Source organism: Strigops habroptila, chromosome 4, assembly GCF_004027225.2.
Source record: "Strigops habroptila isolate Jane chromosome 4, bStrHab1.2.pri, whole genome shotgun sequence".
Taxonomy (NCBI): Eukaryota; Metazoa; Chordata; class Aves; order Psittaciformes; family Psittacidae; genus Strigops; species Strigops habroptila.
The window spans coordinates 82,298,527-82,317,016 of record NC_046358.1 but is presented as its reverse complement, the minus strand read 5'-3'; the positions used below and the strand labels follow the sequence as shown (position 1 = coordinate 82,317,016).

The 18,490-nt window shown below is 42.3% G+C and overlaps 1 protein-coding gene across 3 annotated transcripts in view; it reads right to left on the bottom strand.

Annotated features, from left to right (window-relative positions):
- FOXK1 (forkhead box K1) overlaps window positions 1–18,490 on the bottom strand; it is a 54,356-nt gene that overhangs the window by 20,339 nt on the left and 15,527 nt on the right. For all 3 annotated transcript variants that reach the window (XM_030482186.1, XM_030482187.1, XM_030482188.1), the window contains exon 2: window positions 6,955–7,152. In XM_030482186.1, coding sequence (XP_030338046.1) covers window positions 6,955–7,152 — 198 coding nt within the window. The remainder of the gene's footprint in view (window positions 1–6,954; window positions 7,153–18,490) is intronic.

Sequence of the window (18,490 nt, the reverse complement as noted above, 5' to 3'; positions counted from 1 at the left end):
GGGTTAAGCTCATCAGAGCATTTTGGAGAGGAAGCAAGTGTTTTATACCACTGAAATACACACAGAGCATGTAAGCAAACCTGCTGCAGTTACCTCCAGTCTTAATCCGGTGGCATCATGGTTAATGCCTCAATTTCCAGAGATCTCTGGTACCCACTGAGGATTCAGCATCTCAACTTGAAGCACTGACTGCAGGCAGCCATTGAGCCACAGTTCCCCAAATACCATGCTGAGACTCAGCTTTAGAAGCTGACTACAATCACATGCTGAATCACATCGGTCCTTTGCAGCATGTTTTCCATTTAATCCTTAACTCTTCCTCAACTGGAAGGCCAGAAAGATGAGGGCTGAACACAGCGTCTGCAATACATTCACCCATATAACGGGCAGAATGCCTTTTAAACACAGGGTTTAATTTCTGGCTAGTGAGAACATAACAAGTCTTTGTAGCATCATGATTCACTTTCAACTCCTGCCAACAAGAATCCAGCCTCTTTAAGTTCACAGCACTTTCTAGCAACAACAATTAAATCTTTAAATGCCAGCTGCTGGAGAATAGGTACAACTTACTGCCTTGATTTTGGACCTTCCAGCAGAAGTCTGCTTTAACTAAAGAATGAAAAATGGGATGTACTGCTGTGTGCATGGTGTATCCACACTGAGGACACTGTGTTGCTTGTCTCTTCTCATATCAATAAAAAAGGATACAGCAGATCCAGAGAAGGTACTTATGGTGATCACTAGGATCAGCAGAGATACAGAACAGATTCCATACAGGAAACAGTTTTAAGACAGAAACTGAGGCACAAGGTGGCAGAGCTTATAAAAACAAAGCCAAGAGAGGTGTTCAGCTCCTGACCTCTTCTGATAAAAGAGATGGTGAACACAAAATGAAGCAAAGTAGCATGTCCAAAACAAGAGAAAGTGCTTCTATGTACACCATGTGGAATAACATGCTGTAAGACAGGGCTGATGCTAAAAGGCTTTTGTGAATACAGAAGGCTATTATACAAGTTCTTGGGGAAAGAAGGAAGACAAGAAATCCATCAGGGGCTTTATTAAACAGATGGTCAGGAAGTCCCTGCTCTAAGGCAATCCTTGATCCAAGAAAATGGTGGAGGCAGACTGCACATAAGTTTGCATTACTCTGTCTTTTCTGTGTTCTTACGCTACCCCAAATATACTTGTCTGAGGCAGAATACCGCGCTAGAGGGATCTGTTGCCCGAGCACAGAGAGATTCACATGTAAAGATCTCCAGACACTCTCAATACAAGCCACATTTTATGGACTGGGGGGAAAATCAACATAAAATAACGAAGCAACAAGTGGTTAAATAATTTATTTATGGTCATATTACAAGTCTATGAACACGATGGGAACAAAACCACTCTCAAACTCTGGTGCCAATTTCCCCAGAAGGAGAGGCAGTAGAAGAATGCAGGAAAGTTGCTCTATTACTTAATTTCATTCTTTTCCATAAGAAAGATACCTGTAAGGATCAAGCTAGATAAAGCACCTATCCTCTTTATGACAAAGAGGAAAGATAACCTGGGATCCCACATAAAATTGGTCCCCTGATGTGGAATCTGCATTGCTGAAGAGGAAAAATCCATCTTTTCAAGGTTGTGGGTTAGGATATGGTAGGTACATGGGCACTGTCTTTGAAAAATGCCCAAGTACACATTTGTGAAGCAGGTACAAGACACTCAGCAGTGGTAGGAGTTACAAGCACAGCAACACTGCCAGTACACAGATTCCTGTCTGAATAGGCAATTTTTTAAAGCCCCTATGGAATATAAAGGGAGAATCCCCATTTCTTAACATCTTAGCCAGTCTCCTCCTCAAATGCAAGTTCAAAGTGTGTTACCAGGCACAGAAGGACTATGGCTAGAGAAACGCCACAAACCTCAGACTACCTCTATATTGCATTTCATGAGCCTGCAAAAAGGGGCACCAAAAGATACAGGGACGCTTTTTATGTGCAATAAGCAAGAATCAGGTCAAAGTACACCACTTCAGCTTGCAAAACAAGCATTTCCACGATACACCAATCAGCAATAATGGGTGAGAATTCTCTGCTGCTCTTTCCCTCCCCGGCCTAGCCCCAAAATTGTAACTCAAAGGAAGGCAAGTCCTCGCATGTTGCGTGTTTCAGACAGGTTTCAGAAACAATCACAAGTGGTGAGACTGCCAAACCAAGCTGGATTTTGATGTGAAAGGAGAAATCTGAGCGCTACCCTGCCTGCTTAACACTGAAACAAACCCAAAGCTGTCGAACAAGCCATAGTGAGGGAAAGTTAGCTATCCACAGTAGTTGAATTTCTTGTTACTTGTCCGTGCTCCAGTGGTTCCTCTCTTCAAAAGGAAGTGAGCTCACTCTGACCGTGGATTCAGTGAACATTTTATACTGGTAAGGGGAAGTGCTTGTGTAGCTGGTGACATCTGCAAGTCTTCCTCCAGCACATGGCTTGGCACATCTCTTCTAGCACATGGTCCATTATCTGAAATAAACATGCGTAGGAACTCCCAAATCCAGTATAGATTGCTGCTCTTTCTTACATGATGTATATGCATCACACTTAGTTGGCTTGTGGTTTGGAGACAAGGGTGATTAAAAATAATCACTGGGCTGTCCAACTGTGGGAGTTACCCGAGCTGTGTATTCTGCACGAATGCAGGAAGTAATGTATAACCCAGACAATGCAAAAGAGCCTGCAAAAAACCTGCCTTGGAGCTCTTCATGGGCTTTGCAGTTAAATAGCTAATAATGCTATAGGAAGAAGGAAAGCCTGAATGAAACTGAGCAGGCAATACCTATGCATCCTGTTCCAGTGAGTGAATGCATCCACTGAACTAAGGGTTCATTCAGCTTCCCACTACATACCTTCAAAGGAAATGTGCAAGTTCAGATTAAATCCCAAGTGTTTTGAAGCAGTGTTGTACGGCTGTCCTAGAGCCTATTAAAAAGCACTCCCTTTTCCCAAGCCAAGTCTGAATCAAAACAGAGCCAGCATTTGCAGATCTACCATAACATGGCTCACACACAGTCTTCTGTCATGCTTTACAGAATAAAAGCTCAGTACAGAATTTATCTACTACACACTTTTGGAAAAAAGTAATTACACTATAGATGCATAAAAATCAGGCAATGAATTTAAATGACCTGTTAAAGGCCACAAAACAAGTTGGTGGCTAAGCCAAGATAACTGCAGTTAACACCAAGTAATCCACTATCAGAGCATGCAATACATTACTGAACTAATTTTGCCTAGTTGAAGTGAGGAAAAAATGAAATAAGGTTTAAAGAATATAGCTTATGAAACCATGGCAATTCAGCTCACATCTTCTGGTTTACTAATCAAGCTTATAAGACAAAAGAGCAGAAGGATGCCAGCTGAACTTTCATTATTCATACCATTAATTTCATTGTAAACTACATATCGACCCTTCCAGTAATGGGCGAACACGGGCAGACACATTAAGTACTAACAATTAAAATACAAATTTGGGTGCACACATGAACATGTACCAGTGTAGCTATTACCACAGAACCTCACCAGACACTTCTCAAGCAGTGGTTCTCACAGGGCTCTAAGGGCTCTTCCTCCTACATGTTAGGATTACTTCTTTTACTGATAAAGATTGTATGTGAGCTAACTATCCATGCCCTTCCAGAGAAAAAAAACCAAACAAGCACAAGACAAAGTGTTCAAGCCCACAGTCATTCTGGAACAGAGATAAGCCAGAAGCAGCAGCTGTAAAATATGAATAATGATACTGACCTCCATAGTACAGCATTTAGTATTTCTTTGTTGTAGCTTTTTAAATACATATATATATATATATCTGTGAGAACATGACTGCTGTTTAGAATAGGGAAGCATGCACAGAGGAATTATTTTATTTTCATAAATACTAAAAAACCCCAACTCTGAGGGGCAGCACTGGAGAGAGATGCTATGTGGAAAACTGAGTTATTACTCCAGGGTCATTAACACCAATTGGAAGATAATAAAAGGAAAACTAAACACTGTAAATCTAAATTCCAACTCAGCATGACTTTGCGACCAGGAATAAGCTCCTACATGACACCTTGTCTCTGTGGATCTCTTTATAATCCAAGCACGAGCTGCTCTGGGGACTTAAACTGCAACACACATATGGAGTCCCATTCAAGTCGATATTGTGGGCCTACAGCAAAACCTGGCAAAGCAAGGTAGCATAGGTGTGGAACTTCATGTCATCAGTGTCACCCAGAGAGGATCCTTCACATGCAAGCTGCAGAACCTTAAAGCCATGTATCAAAAGATTGTTCCCTTAACTCCTCAAATTGTGAATCATTTATATGTCCCAACAGGCAGAGCTGAATTTAACCAAAGTATGCATGCTTTTCAATGCCTTGAATCTACTGAGATTTGGCGCTACTCTGCCCTTTCTTATGGTGTGTAAAATGGCAGGCTGCTTCTACCAATTTCTTACAACCACAGTGGCCTCTTCCTTTTTGGAACATGCAAGTCTGACTTCTTTTAAGAGAAATTTTGAACTCAAAGCAGGAAGAAATAAGCCATGCCTGTGTGTAAGCCTCACAGCACACTGCCAGCCAACATTTTCCCTTAAAGCTGTACAACAGCATTCAAACCACATCTACATATGGCCCCTCCTGCAGAGAAAACACCTTAGCTAAGAAAACAGTGGACACATTTCTCCCTAGGAGTAAGCAGGAGTCTTGCTTTGCAAAGCTGCTGAGGGTGGCCGGCTTGGTTTTGTTTAAGTAAAGCTCATTCCCTCTCTAGGCGGTGCACTTTGCAGAGGGAAAATAAATAGGCTGGAAACCCCCCCCTCAGAAGCTTGTGGGGGGGGGGAACCTGCAGGGCATCAAGCTGCAATGTAAATAGGGAGGCAGAGCAGAGCAGGGCTGGGGGTCAGGAGGGCAGGGCTGGAGCTGGCAGCGGGAGCGCAGGTACAGACCCTGCCGCGCACTGGGGCGGAGGCAGGAAAAGGGGCCAGGAGCAGCTTTCCAAAAAGGAAATTTCACCCTGCCCAGGATTTCCAAACTGCAATAATTTTCCATGGGCCAATCAGGGAGGAGCGAGGCAAACGCACCAAATTAGGAAAGTAAATACTAGAAGGGGGAGAGGGAGGAGAGCCCAGCTCATGAAGCCTCCTCCCAAAGCCAACCATGGGAGTACGGGTCCTAGGCTGAGCCCCCCCCCCAGCTCTCCCAGCCCTTCCCTTGGGAAGGGGGAGAGGACACTGTGCCAGCCTCACCCACCACTGCAAAGCCACCAAGAGGGTAGAGAGCTGTCCTGAAAGCCAGAGAGCATAGCTACATATTCCCTGGAGAGCATTCCCTTTCTCGGGCAGAAACACCCAAATCGCTTCCCAACGCCTGGCCCACAGGGTATGAGAGAGCTGCGAGACCCTGCTGGGGGAGAGAGGAAGGTTGAAGGGGCTGAGCAGGGATGTTTACAAATGTCTCAGCCCCTCCTCTGCAAGAGGAACTCGGAAATGAAAGGGGTTTGGCAAGTGAAACCTCAGATGTCTTTTGAGGTTTTCTGAAGACTTGGCTGGATTAGCTTCTGCTCAAGACAAACGGATGCAATCATTAATCATCCTTAGTAAACACTCCGTTAGGGGCTGAGCACAATTCAACACTACCATTTCCACTTTCTCCTTATGCAAAAGAAACATTCTCGGGGAGTCAAATATCAGTTGCAGGCATATGCCAGAGTCAAAAGATACAGCCTCTGTTAGTAACAGAAACCACACTGTGCTGCTTTGCGCAAGATGACTGAATGGAAACTAACTACCATATGTTGGCTAAGAAACCATCCCCCTCCCCTCCCAGCAACAAGCTTCATCTAAAAAGAGAAGGTTAAATATAAACTAAAAGCAGTGCCTGAACAGAGGACTAAAACCACAGCTACCTCCAGCCCCCTCTTTCTAGAATATCTGCACTGCACATCTGTGCAGCTCTGCAAGACCGGCGGAAAAACCCAAACAAGCAAACGCCTGCAGATCTATGCAAACCCAAACTGGCTTCATTGTGACACTGAAGTTGTTTTCAGCCACATAAATTTGAATACTATTCAACTGAATTAGTGCTGTCAGAAGATGTTTGTCTGTTGTATCTTTTTACAGATGTCCAGACAACAAAACAAACCAAAGGCTATTACTGTTACCAGGTACACTCTGGCTATTCTGAGGCCCGCACGTTTTAAAACTCTAACGCATTATCCTATACCATGAGTCTACTTTACTTTATAAAACGTATTACACTTCAAGTAGCAGCTTTAATTTTAAAAGAGATTAAACTGCAACTCCATAACATCAATTTTTTTGCTGAGGAAGAGAAAGAAAATATTCCAGACAGCAACTCAATGGTCAGGTTATTTCTACTGCACATTCATGAATCAGATAATTTACAAAACAGGATGCTCACACAGATGTACATTCAGATTGCTACAGCCCCATAGTACATGGTCAGCATCCTACCCCCATTTCCTTCTATTCCCAGGAAACCACGTGCCAATGGCCACCCTTGTCCCTAACTTCAGATAACACCAGCACCACCCAGCAACAACAGAATATTACTGAGATAAAAATAAAACAGGCGGTCCTAACATAGAAAGTATTTGCCTGCTTTCTTTTCTCCAGGCATATAGGTAGCTCTTGATAGATATTTCTAATTCCATTGCCAAAGATAGACTAGTAACTCTATAGTGTGAAACTAACACTTAGGTTCCCTCCTGAACCCTGCAAGCTCTTAAACAAAACCCTTGTGCCCTACTTCAAGCCACCATAACACACTTTTTAGCAGTCTTCCATCATTCTGACCAGCAGATATTTAACTAGCTATTTTTAATGGGGCATTTCATGCACTAAGTGTACCAAACAAAAGAGGGCTGACAGACTGATGTCAGAGAACACACTCTGGATAGTTAACATCTTACCTGATAGTGCCTGTGGGGGATGGGAGGGGACTGACCACGCTCCGGAGATCCGGCTCCGGGATGTGGATCTTCAGAGGCGATATTTGAGGGTAAAGTGGCCGAAGGGGAGGTGATGAGGCTTCCTCTTTTGCTTCCTCTTTATGGTATAAAGATGTGAACTGGATCTTTATAACCGTGCTAGGAAATCGGAAAGTACATCTGTAAGGGAAAGAAAGGGAAAAGTCAATTTCACACATGATAATGAAAACATATTTAAGTGGTTTTGTATGCAACTGGTGAATCATTAATTCATTCAATCATTCACAGCACAGAAGTCCACCATTCTCTATAGCATCTTTCTGCTCAGTGTCCTGGGCAGAATCACTGATCATTCATAAATCTCTGTAACTGTATCATAGTGTCATGTATCACCTAGTGATTAGATGCAAGCTGAAGGTTTGAGTAAGTTAAGTGATTTCCCCAAGGCCATGTATTCAATCAACAATGCAGCAACATGCAGAACTATAGTGACAAACTCTTGGGTTCCTGCTATACCAAGGACTAGGATTCATCTTTTATTAGCTCGCTGCACATAACTCAGAAAGATACAAGTTACTAGAAAGTATTAAACCACAAACAACATCTGAGTACCAGAGCCATAAAATCCAGACAGAGCAACAAACAGCCTCCAGGTAAGACCAGACAGCACTATTTAAAGACTGGCCACTACATATTGTATAACTAATACCCATTTATATCTCTGCACATGATGCTAAAGGATCATCTAGCAGGTTTCAGATTAAAATACATTCATTTACGAGTGCCTCCCTTTAGACAACATGGGTTATAGCTAGCAGGGTCAGAACAGGGCCCCTGCAAGCCTACAGGGCCTCGTTTCTTCTCTAAATAACACTTCTTTCCAATTGTTATTTAGGGAAAAACAATAAAAAAATATCACACATCTCCAAGTGTGGCCTTCAGGAGATGCTGGGAAATTCAAAAGGAAATAAGCACTGACATTTTCCATATTTGCACAGAAAGCTTTCTAATTTATAGCATCTACAATAGGCACAGGGCTGTAAGAGCGAGTGCTCTGCAATTCTTCTTATTGCACTTTAATTAGACAATCATGTGCAATCAATACAAGCTTTCCAGGGATCACTTCACTGATACTAAGGTTAAAGAAGCAGGAAATAAAAACCAGGTTTCACCGTGGGAAAGGCCAGCAGAGCACAGCAATTGTGCTGGCTTCCAGCATTTTGCCTATAGAAGGAAACGAAGGGACACAGGCAGTGTTGTTCTAGCGCTGCCTGTGCTAGATTCAATAATGCTAATGGTGCTGCATTATTGAATGCTGCCAGGTAACAGAAAAAGGTGGCAAGTAAATCTGTATTTGTGACCATCTTAATGCTGCTATCGACAGAAATGCACAGAAACATCCTATTGCAGCTCTAAAAACACACTCTCTTGCTCTTGGTTCTTCTGCACCAGCTAGTTCTGCTGCAAGGTAATGCTCAGAAGGCTGCTGCAAAGAGTGTGAAATTATCATTCAGGCATAGGAAGCTCATTCCCATCTCCCACCTCATCTCTCAAATGACCTGGCTCAGCATTCAGTGGCTTGGACCCACAATGGCTCTGCTACATACAGCAGGAGTTTGCATTGCATTTAATTCACTTCAGAGGTCCTGCCACCTGCACTCATTAATGCATTAAATAAGAACATCATTGCTGGCAATGCAGCCTAATTGTGTTTATCTAACCCTTCTAAACACGGGTCCCTGCGGACACAATACAAACGCACAATTCCAAACAGCAGTGTCTGTGCCTTGCAGTGGCTGCCAGCAGCAGGCACGCAGCTTACTGAGATGAACCTCAAAGGCGGCTGTTGAACCACTATCTGGATTTTAAGCTTTCATACTGTAACATCGATTTACATAGAGAAAAGAGTAGATAATATATAAATTTGCAATAAGCATCACATGGACTGAGGCTCAATACCAGTATGAGCAAAGTTTCATCATTTCTCAAGCCCTTGCTGGGGAAGAGCTGAGCTTGCTTTCACGGAGCAATTCTCTGCTGTAACGAATTCTGCAACAGGAATTCTGTGCTGTAACACCTGGTGCTCAGCATTTTTCAACATCCGAGTCAAGGACAAATCAGTCCTTGTTTAACAGTGTTCAGTGCAATCCCAACCTGCTGCTGATCTCAACAGGCCTGACTGCACAGAGCCCTCGGGCAGCTTTGCAGCACTATTGAGGCCAGAAGATCCCCACTGCAGCTTCACACAAGTAAGAAACTTTATCCCACTGCCACTAAGGTCTTACTATGCAGAAGGACCCAGTAATGCAAGCTTCACATCTACATGTTACTGCTTCCAGGTAGTAGTGCAACTAACTCCTCAACTCTACAATACTCTGATGCGGTAACAAGGTTAGATGAGAAAGTGATACCTGCACCCAAAACACTGTGAGGCAGTCCCATCAGTCTGTGTGTAAGGGCAGTCTTAAGAAAATCTGTTACTTTTCCAAAACCATGAGTCAACCCGAAACATGAAGTGTAAACTAACCCAGTAAACGAGCTGAAAAGGCCCATCTACCACTGCTTTTCCTTGAGAGCCTCCCCTGAGCTATCCGATGCAGGCATGTGACTTACCCACAATCTCAGACTGGAACGAAGAGAAACAGCAAGGCTGGGCTGGGCTGACTACACAAGCAAACAATTTGCTGCCTGCTGTGATTTCATTTTTAGAAAGACAGGCTTCCCAATCCACTGAAGCAGGACATACAACTAGCTTGCACGGATTAAGCTTGCTAGCACATACATAGCCATTTCGTAAGGAACCAGCCTCAGAAAAATCAGTGCGGATATACGCAAGGGTGCTCACACCTTCAGAAGGCTTCTGCAGGCTCATCTGTGCTGGCTTCCAGTATTGACACTGCCCGCAAAGCCAAGATGGGAGTAATTTATGTGATTTATGCTTTTACTGCTGTAAAAACCTGGGACCCAAGAAATGGAAATGCAATGTAAAATGGATTGTAAATTCCTGCAGAACTCCTCCTTGCCCTCAGGGGTGAGAAGGTGCCAGTCTCTACCACAACCACCACAGTAATGCAAACAGTGACAATGGCACAGCCCAAGACACAGCCTCAAGTCAGCATAGATGCACTCACACGGGGGAACTGTGTCAATGAGAAAGCACAACAGCATGATTTCTGAATCATCTTGTCACAGGAAGCTCACTTCTTATTACACTGAACCCAAATGCAGTTTTAATGAGCTTTTCTAATTGTTCCCTTAATTAACCTCTTTCAGGCCAAAAGAGGATAACCCAAATTATATCAGGCAGTCCTGTTTAGGAGCCAGGCACATTAGTGCAGGATTTAAGCCTATGAGAACTATACTTTGAACAGAAGATAAGCAGGACAAGACAGACAGCCCAAGCAGAACTAAGCATGCATTCCTTAAGATGTCCCTGCCCATGGCACGAACTAGATGATCCTTAAGGTCCCTTCCAACCCAAACCAGTCTGTGATTCTAAGATTACTGAATGTATTTTGAATTATTTAAACCGAGTGATACTATTTGATCCATGTTGCATGATTCCTTTCAAAGATGCATAGCAATTACTGCTACTGCTTAACACTTCCATCATGAGAAGATCAATCCAGAAGTACGGACTAGATTCAACATAAAAAGCATAATGAAGTTAACCTGGATTTCCAAGGGTGCCTAAGAGGCAATTCTAAAGTACTTCTGAAATTTCCAGCTAATTAGAGGCGTTAAATTAATGGTCTGCAAAATCTCTTAGTCTGGGTACAGGCAGGAAACAACCTGCATCAGTTCCAGAACTCCTGAATTTTACTCAATAACCTGCTACAGACAGGTACATCCTGCAACCCTTGGCTATATAAACCATTTGGGTGGTACTCAGAGTTATAGTATGTTGCATACATCAATTTCTTGGGGGAAAGGATTCACATTTCTCTCAGATGCCTTGCAAACAGTGAGAATAGAAAGCTTTTTTTTTTGTTGTGTTAAAACTAAACACAGACCTCAACCTCCATAAGCTGCATAGAAACAATTCTTGCCGCCTTAGATTACAGGCAGGAGAAAGTCAAAGAAAATCTGAGTTCACAGACTCCACAGCATTCGCTGAATGCATGTTATACGTACACAAGGGATCAAGGGGAAGGGAAGGAGTGCACATGCCACATATGGCTACAGTGATGTAAAAGATGTTGCTAGAATTTTGTTTGTTTTAAACAGTACAGATTTTCCAAGAATTTCCTAGATGAGCTCCTTGCACGGACAACACAGCACCCACGCTGCTAGGCATCCTTCATGTGGTGAACCAGTGACAGTGACCACAAGCATTTCATCTCCATAAGGTCTGAAAATGAAGTGCTACGGAACACTAGACTTCACATAAACAGCCACCCCTAAAGCAGACCTCAGGAAAAATGGTTAGGCAAAAAAAGAAAAAGCCAACAAAGTTACTCCATACCCTGCATGACTGTGAAAACCAGACATGTTCTCCCCCTCCTCAAAGTGCCTTTTACTCACAGATGCAAAAGAAAAGGAGATGCATTTGCCAAAACACAGTACTAGGTTCAATAGAAGCTGTTACAGTCACCGATTTCTTTGTCAGAACACCCCGAGTGCTGTTCAATACCAAATGACTTCTGCAAAGATCTGCTGCATAAGAGCAAGAAAAGGCTATTTAAAGATTTTAAAAGGAGACAGGAAACCGGGCTGCATTTATGTTTTTACATTTACACTGTCGAAAAGCACAGTGACAAAATGGAGAAGAAAAATAATGAAAAAGCCAAGGTGAAGCACGTATTAAAAAAATATATATACAAAAATGTATATATAAACCCTAGAATATTTATATATATTATGTAATATATATAAACAGAATATATAATATTGTATGTTATATATAAACATCATTCCAGTTTATAATGCAAAAGGGAATACCAGAAAAGTAAGTTGGAAGACTGTTACACATGCGCTGTCATCAGCAAGTTGGTACCATCTTTGCCTATTTTATCTTGCCGTAATTTATGAAATCCTGTTATTCCTGAATGCTGTGGGTATAAATACACCAGTAGCATCTGCGTTACAAACAGGACCGAGACGCAGGTTGAGCAAGAAACATTATAGGAAGTGCTTTGTTAAAAATAACACTTTTTGCAATTTGAAACAGTAAAAAAAGGCCCCAGGTTTAATTCAGAAAAGGTTAAGCATGATTGTCTGCCTTTGCTGCAACTTCCACTTTTTGAACTTGCAGCTGCTGTTACCTCAAGCACTAACTCTCAGTATCTAAATCTTTCCCTCTGCCACTCTTTGTACCAGCAATAGTGTGGCAGCAGGATGAGGGCAGTGACTGTCCCCCTGTACTCGGCATTGGTGAGTCTGCATCTCGAATCCTGTGTTCAGTTCTGGGCCCCTCACAAGAGAGACACTGAGGTGCTGGAACGGGTCCAGAGAAGGGCAACAGAGCTGGTGAAGGTCCTGGAGCACAAATGTGATGAGGAACGGCTGAGGGAACCGGGGTTGTTTAGTCTGGAGAAAGGGAGGCTCAGGGGGTACCTTATCGCTCTCTGCAAGGACCTGAAAGGAGGGTGTAGTGATGTAGGGGTTGGTTGGGTTTTTTTTCTCCCAAGCAATAGGACAAGAGGAAATGGCCTCAATTGCACTAGAGGAGGTTTAGATTGAGTATTAGGAAAAACTGCTCCACCAAAAAGATTGTCAAGCATTGGAACAGGCTGCTCAGGGCAGTGGTGGAGGCACCATCCCTGGAGGTGTTCAAAAGACATGTAGATGTGGCGCTTGGGGACATGGTTTAGTGGTGGACTTGGCAGTGCTGGGTTAACGGTTGGACTCGATAATCTTAGAGGTCCTTTCCAACCTAAATGATTCTGTAATTCTATGATGAAAGGGGACACCAGCCCAACTGTTAAGGATGAGGCAGTTATCTCTACGATCAGTAAATAGCTTGCATTTAGCAAAGGTGGCAGCCAGAGCTCTAATTACATCAGCACATGTCATGATGAAACAGAACTATGTTATTACCAGCTAAAATCTGACCAAATATGCTCTCAGAAGCCCCTGTCAAAGAAAAAAACTTCCAAACAGGCCGCACACAACAGCTGTTTCTCTGTCCCTTGTAACTCTTCTGAAACCAATCTGGTTTGTGTTAATTACATATAGTTCACCCAGAAGAACACATTCTTACTCCCATGCACAGAGTTCTGTGTTTCTCGGCACAAGTGTGAATTTGCCATCAATCATCTTTGTCAGGCTATTACCATTACCAGTTATTTCAAGGTACCTGACATGATTTTACCAGAGGGCAAAGTGGATATTTCTCATCCTTTCAGTCAATGTGTAGGATAAATACCTAAATTTCAGGCCATGATCATTGTACAGGTAAGGTCCATAGCAGTCATTACAGAGAAGTGCTCCCATTACCTCCTGTAACTAGTTTTCTTCACCTTCTCTAATCAGCTTAGGGAAGAACCGCGTGCCTGCATCTATGAAAAATCAAGTTCCCATTAAGTTTTTCCATAATACTTCGAAGCAATCTGAAAGGAGGTGCCTTAAACAACATAAAAGACTGACTGGGAAAGTTTAGGCACCAGTGCACCCAATATGAAAAAGATAAGAGTTTGCTTCACTTAACTAAACACGCATCTAAGCCCTGAAGGTCTGCCCGCAGAGAGATAAGCAAACTGAGACAAGGAACAACTGCCTCAGATTCACATTTCTTCAAAAACAAGGCTCTGATAATTGCTGTGGCTGCTGCAAAACAGCTGAGCTGGGAACATTTATTGACCAAGATTTGCTGCTTTGTGATGCTGCACTCTGCCCAGGGAGAGCAATGCTCTTCCGAACTTTGGCTTTCTTACAGCAAGCCTCACTCATTACCCAGCACAAAACAAAACACTTCAACTGCAGAATATTTAGAAGGCTTTCCCTCCATTTTCATAGCTAAAATAACCAAAACTGTTTTCCCAGTCTTCACAAGAGCACACTAGACCCTTACTCCCCAATGGGAATAATCATCAGAAGTATTGTGCTTAAAATGATTATTTTGCTGGAACTAGAGCTGCCTGAAGCAGCAAGGTGGGCAAAAGCCTAAGTAACAAAACCACCTTTCAATCACAAGTGAATTCAAATTAGTATTAGTTTGAATGGATGTCATAAAACTGTACAACAAGCTCTGAAAGCTGCGTGAGCTGTCACAGGAAATTAGGTACATTCACCTCTCCTTTATCATAAAATAATAAAAATCATCCAACATTTCCTGTTCCATTCCCTACCCTAGCATTCTTTTTTTTTTCCCCCCTAAATAACACTTTGTAAGCAACACCAATAAGAAAACAGTTATAATCATCCACTTGGCTAGTGCTGTCTGCATTCCAAATGAAAAAGTTGATTGCACTGAGACTATGGAAAGAGGTCTGGAGGAGTGAAGACAAATGCATTTTATTCTCTTAAGTCTAAACACGCATTACAAAACAAGTATGTACCTATCACCATGGCAATTTAAGAGTCAATATAATTCTTTTCTTTACACATCTCTTTAGGCTAGGAGACACAGGCAGCATAACTGCCAGGTTTTTAAGAGTACTTGGTTCATTTTAGAGGTTACTGCAGTCTTACAGTAATGAGTTTTCAGCATTTGCTATTTCCCTTTCAGTTGCTCTACTGATCTGACCAGATTTAACATCAAAATCTTATTGAAGGCCTTACGAATAAAGCCCTTTACCAAACACACATCAGAGAAGTATCTGTAACGTGATGGCTGGTAAAATCATTTGTTGCATTCATGAAGAGATAAACAAAGGGTCTGCAAGTAAATGGTGAAGCCCAGAATCCACATTTGTTCTTCCTGTAATGAATCAACTCAATCTGAAGACAGGCAAGGCAAGCACGTTGCCAGACAGCAGCAGGACAAGGAAATAAACTGCAGAGCTCCCTGAAAAAAAAATGCATCTGGTCTTATCCACTATTGTTTAATTAGAAAAGCTATAAAAATCCCCCTTAGTGTTCTGAATGTAAGTGAAGGAGAACTAGGTTTAGAAAGTACTGAGATGATCTGCAGATAAAGGAGTACAGAGATCTCCATCACTGCTGAAGAGACAGAGGAATCCATTGAAATGTTTAGTCGTAATTATTCTGTAAGCCACAACCTGAGTTTAGATCAGGACTGGGTTCTAACCTCACAGTTACCCTGAGCTCACAAATCACTTGCCTTGCTTTGTAACACAATCTCTTTATTTAATATACACTGTCGTGCTTAACATTGCAGATATACCAAGAAGTACATATATCAGCTGAGACAACCAAATTTGTCTGTGTGCATATGTGAGCGAGCTCAGGTTTGAAATAATTAGTTGAATTCAGGAGAATGGTCTTGCTTCTACTTCATGAATTTTAATTTTCTTCTGTTGGAACCTTTTCCAGAAGAAGTACCAGCATTTCCCTATTATGCCACATGCTCCAGTAGCCCAACTTGAGTGTACTGAGGTCCCTGGCATTAACCATTTCTTAAGTATCATACCTGTACCAGAGCTAACGTAAACCTGATTTTAGGAAAGGCAAACTCACACTGAAGTAATCGAGAATTCCTCATACTCAACTCAGTGGAATTAGTATTGACTAGCCTGTAATTCCAGATTACTGGAAGGATTTTCTCTCCTTCCCCTGAAATGCATCCAAATCAGCTGGAAATCCTCCTCTTTCTATGGTCACCCTGACCCACTGGGATGACTAACTCACAACTGGGTAAAATTGAAGTTCACATGGATGGCCTGCTGGTTTTCCTCTGCCTTAAAAATAATCTTCTCCCCAAAGAGATATCAATTGAGGCACTTGATCTCATGCAGATTTATTTTAACACAATATAAATCTGTTTCTCTGCTGTAAGAGGCATTTCCTTTACCCCCACCACCATTCCATTCCCTCAGCCATATCCTCTCAATGTCACCCTCATGTCAATATAATCATAGAATCGTAGGATGGTTAGGGTTGGAAAGGACCTTAAGATCATCTAGTTCCAATCCCCCTGTACCATCCAAACCACTGCACAGCAAGTCAAACCAGGTAGCTGAAATAATAATTCACTTTTTTGTTGGGACTAAGTTGTCAGGAAGATCAGACTCCTTATCTTGCCATCCACGTGGCAACACAGGCACCAACACAGAGAAGGTAGAGAGGACAAGTATCAAGCAGAGGAAAGAAAGGAAGAGGAGGCAGAAAAAATGTTGCAGATTTATAATAGATTATGAAAACCCCCAGAGTATGTAACCACAGAATCAGATTTAAGCATCACATGATCCAAACACTGCCTTCTCCTTTCAGAAAATGACATGAAATTCATTCATTCTGAGAAAAGCTCTGGTCTTTATCAGGTAAATCACACCAGCCACCATGATGATGCTCTAAGGCTGGAAATTTTCAGAAGTTCCTGAAACAGAAAAGTCATGATTTTTTGGGGATTCAGCTTAATTATTTCAAACCCAAAGTCACACAGCTGTATGCTAGAGGACCGAACAAAGACTCAAAATGCTGTCTGCATTCCAACAAGTACTTCCTGCAGCCCCGTACCCATGGCAATTCTCCCATAGCAACTGGCAGGTCACATCTGCAGGAGTGGGTTTGTGGTCATCTTGGATGGGATACACAGGCCCCTGCATGCTGCAAAATAGGTGTTTGGTACCTTTGTGCTTCCAGAGTTTATACATTGATTGTCCCTGAGAAAAGCAAGCACAGTAAGATGGCTGAACGAGGAAAATGCTTTGGAATAGTTAAAATTGCCATTTCTCTTTGTCACGGACAAGACCTTTTCTGTATGCTCCTTGATGCTGTTAAGCTGGAACTGTACACACGGTAAAGGATTTTTTTCCCTTAATGAAAGGCACCACAGGTTGCACTGGGATTTGCCTAACACTGCATATTACTATGTTTAAAATGAGGTTTCCAACACAGCCAGACAAGATTTCAGATGGGCAAAGAGCGTGTGCAGGCAAGTGTATCTATTTAAAACAAATACTACCAGCAGCATCAGGCAAGACCACAACTTATGAATAGCTACGCCTCTTAAAAGCACTAAGTAAATTAGCTGTAATGAATGTTTCTATTGAGCTCAGTTGCACAGGGCTTCCCTTTATGCCGTTTCATCAAGGTTCAAAAGCACCGAGAAACACTTCCACATAGAGGCAGATTTTCAAATAGGTATTTTAGCAAACTCCTTTGAAGACAGCAACATTCACAGGAAAGTTTGAGCAAACCCTGGGATTCCTCTCCCTGCCAGCACCATGCACACAAGGACACACACAAAGGTTATTTTTGTCTCTTCAGTGCCTCCATTCTCCACAGACATCCCACCTCGCAATGCTGACGAAGAGCAAGGTCTCGGCCACTGCCCATCCCGGGAAAAAGCAGTGAGGGAAACCGAGCCAAGCAGGTGGTGGAGGGGGAAGAGTATAAACACCCCCAGGCTGATCAGGAAGGCTAAAAAGGAAGAGATACCAGAAACCCAACCCTAAAACCATCAAAATGCTGGGTTGGTTCGTATATATCCTGCTTTAAAAGTGCACAGAAGATGAGCACTTTTTCTTTTTGAGGCTCCAACAGCTAGATGTTAAAAGCAAAACCTTCAGGAAAGTTTGGGCTGTAATATCATGCTGTGAAGCTTCAACAACCATTTTATTCTACACATCTTCCCTACAATTTCTCACCTAGCAAGCCTTTTAATTGCTGTCACAGAGCAAACTGATAAATCAAGCAACACCACTGACAGAAACAGTTAATTTTTCATTCAAGTGAGAACATTCAATGCTGTTTTACACTGGAGGATTAGTAGTGAAGAATCAAGAGCTGTCTTTTTATTTTTACATCCCTTATGTCTCTTTAGTAATATTCTGATTTTACTCTTTGAAAATTATTTGAGACATCAAGCACAGCTTCACTTCCAGATTCTCCCTTTTGAGGAGTAAAGCACAGTGCAGGAACGCAAAAAACCCCAATTCATGTAAGATACTGTAGTTGCCATTTTTTCAGTGTAATGAAATACCACAACAAGGGCAGGGAATAAATTCAGAGTATCACAACAGCATCTCATAGAAGAACAGAAAAGAAATCACTGCAACTGCTGAGAAAGGAGTTTCAGTCAGCTAACAGAGAGCCAGCAGGAATGGTAGGAGATTCCTTCTGAAGTCACCACCCTGCCTGGGAAATTCACGTTATGGACAAGTCTTTTCCAGATCCTACTATCCCAAGCTTTACAGAATGGGTCTTACAGTAATCTTGCCCAGTCCAATGAAAAAAAAACTCCCACCTGAAGCTGCTCCAATCTCCTCCAGAAAATTACCAGTGCAAAGGGCCAAGAATGAAAAAGGCCAGAAAAACTGGCCTTTCTGAAACTTCTCCAGCAGAACCCACTGTAAGCCAGTTAAGCAGTGTCTTCTCATTGACTTTAATGCCTGCAAAAAAGCTGAAGGCTATTCTCAAAATACCATCATTATCACCACTCATTTACAAACTC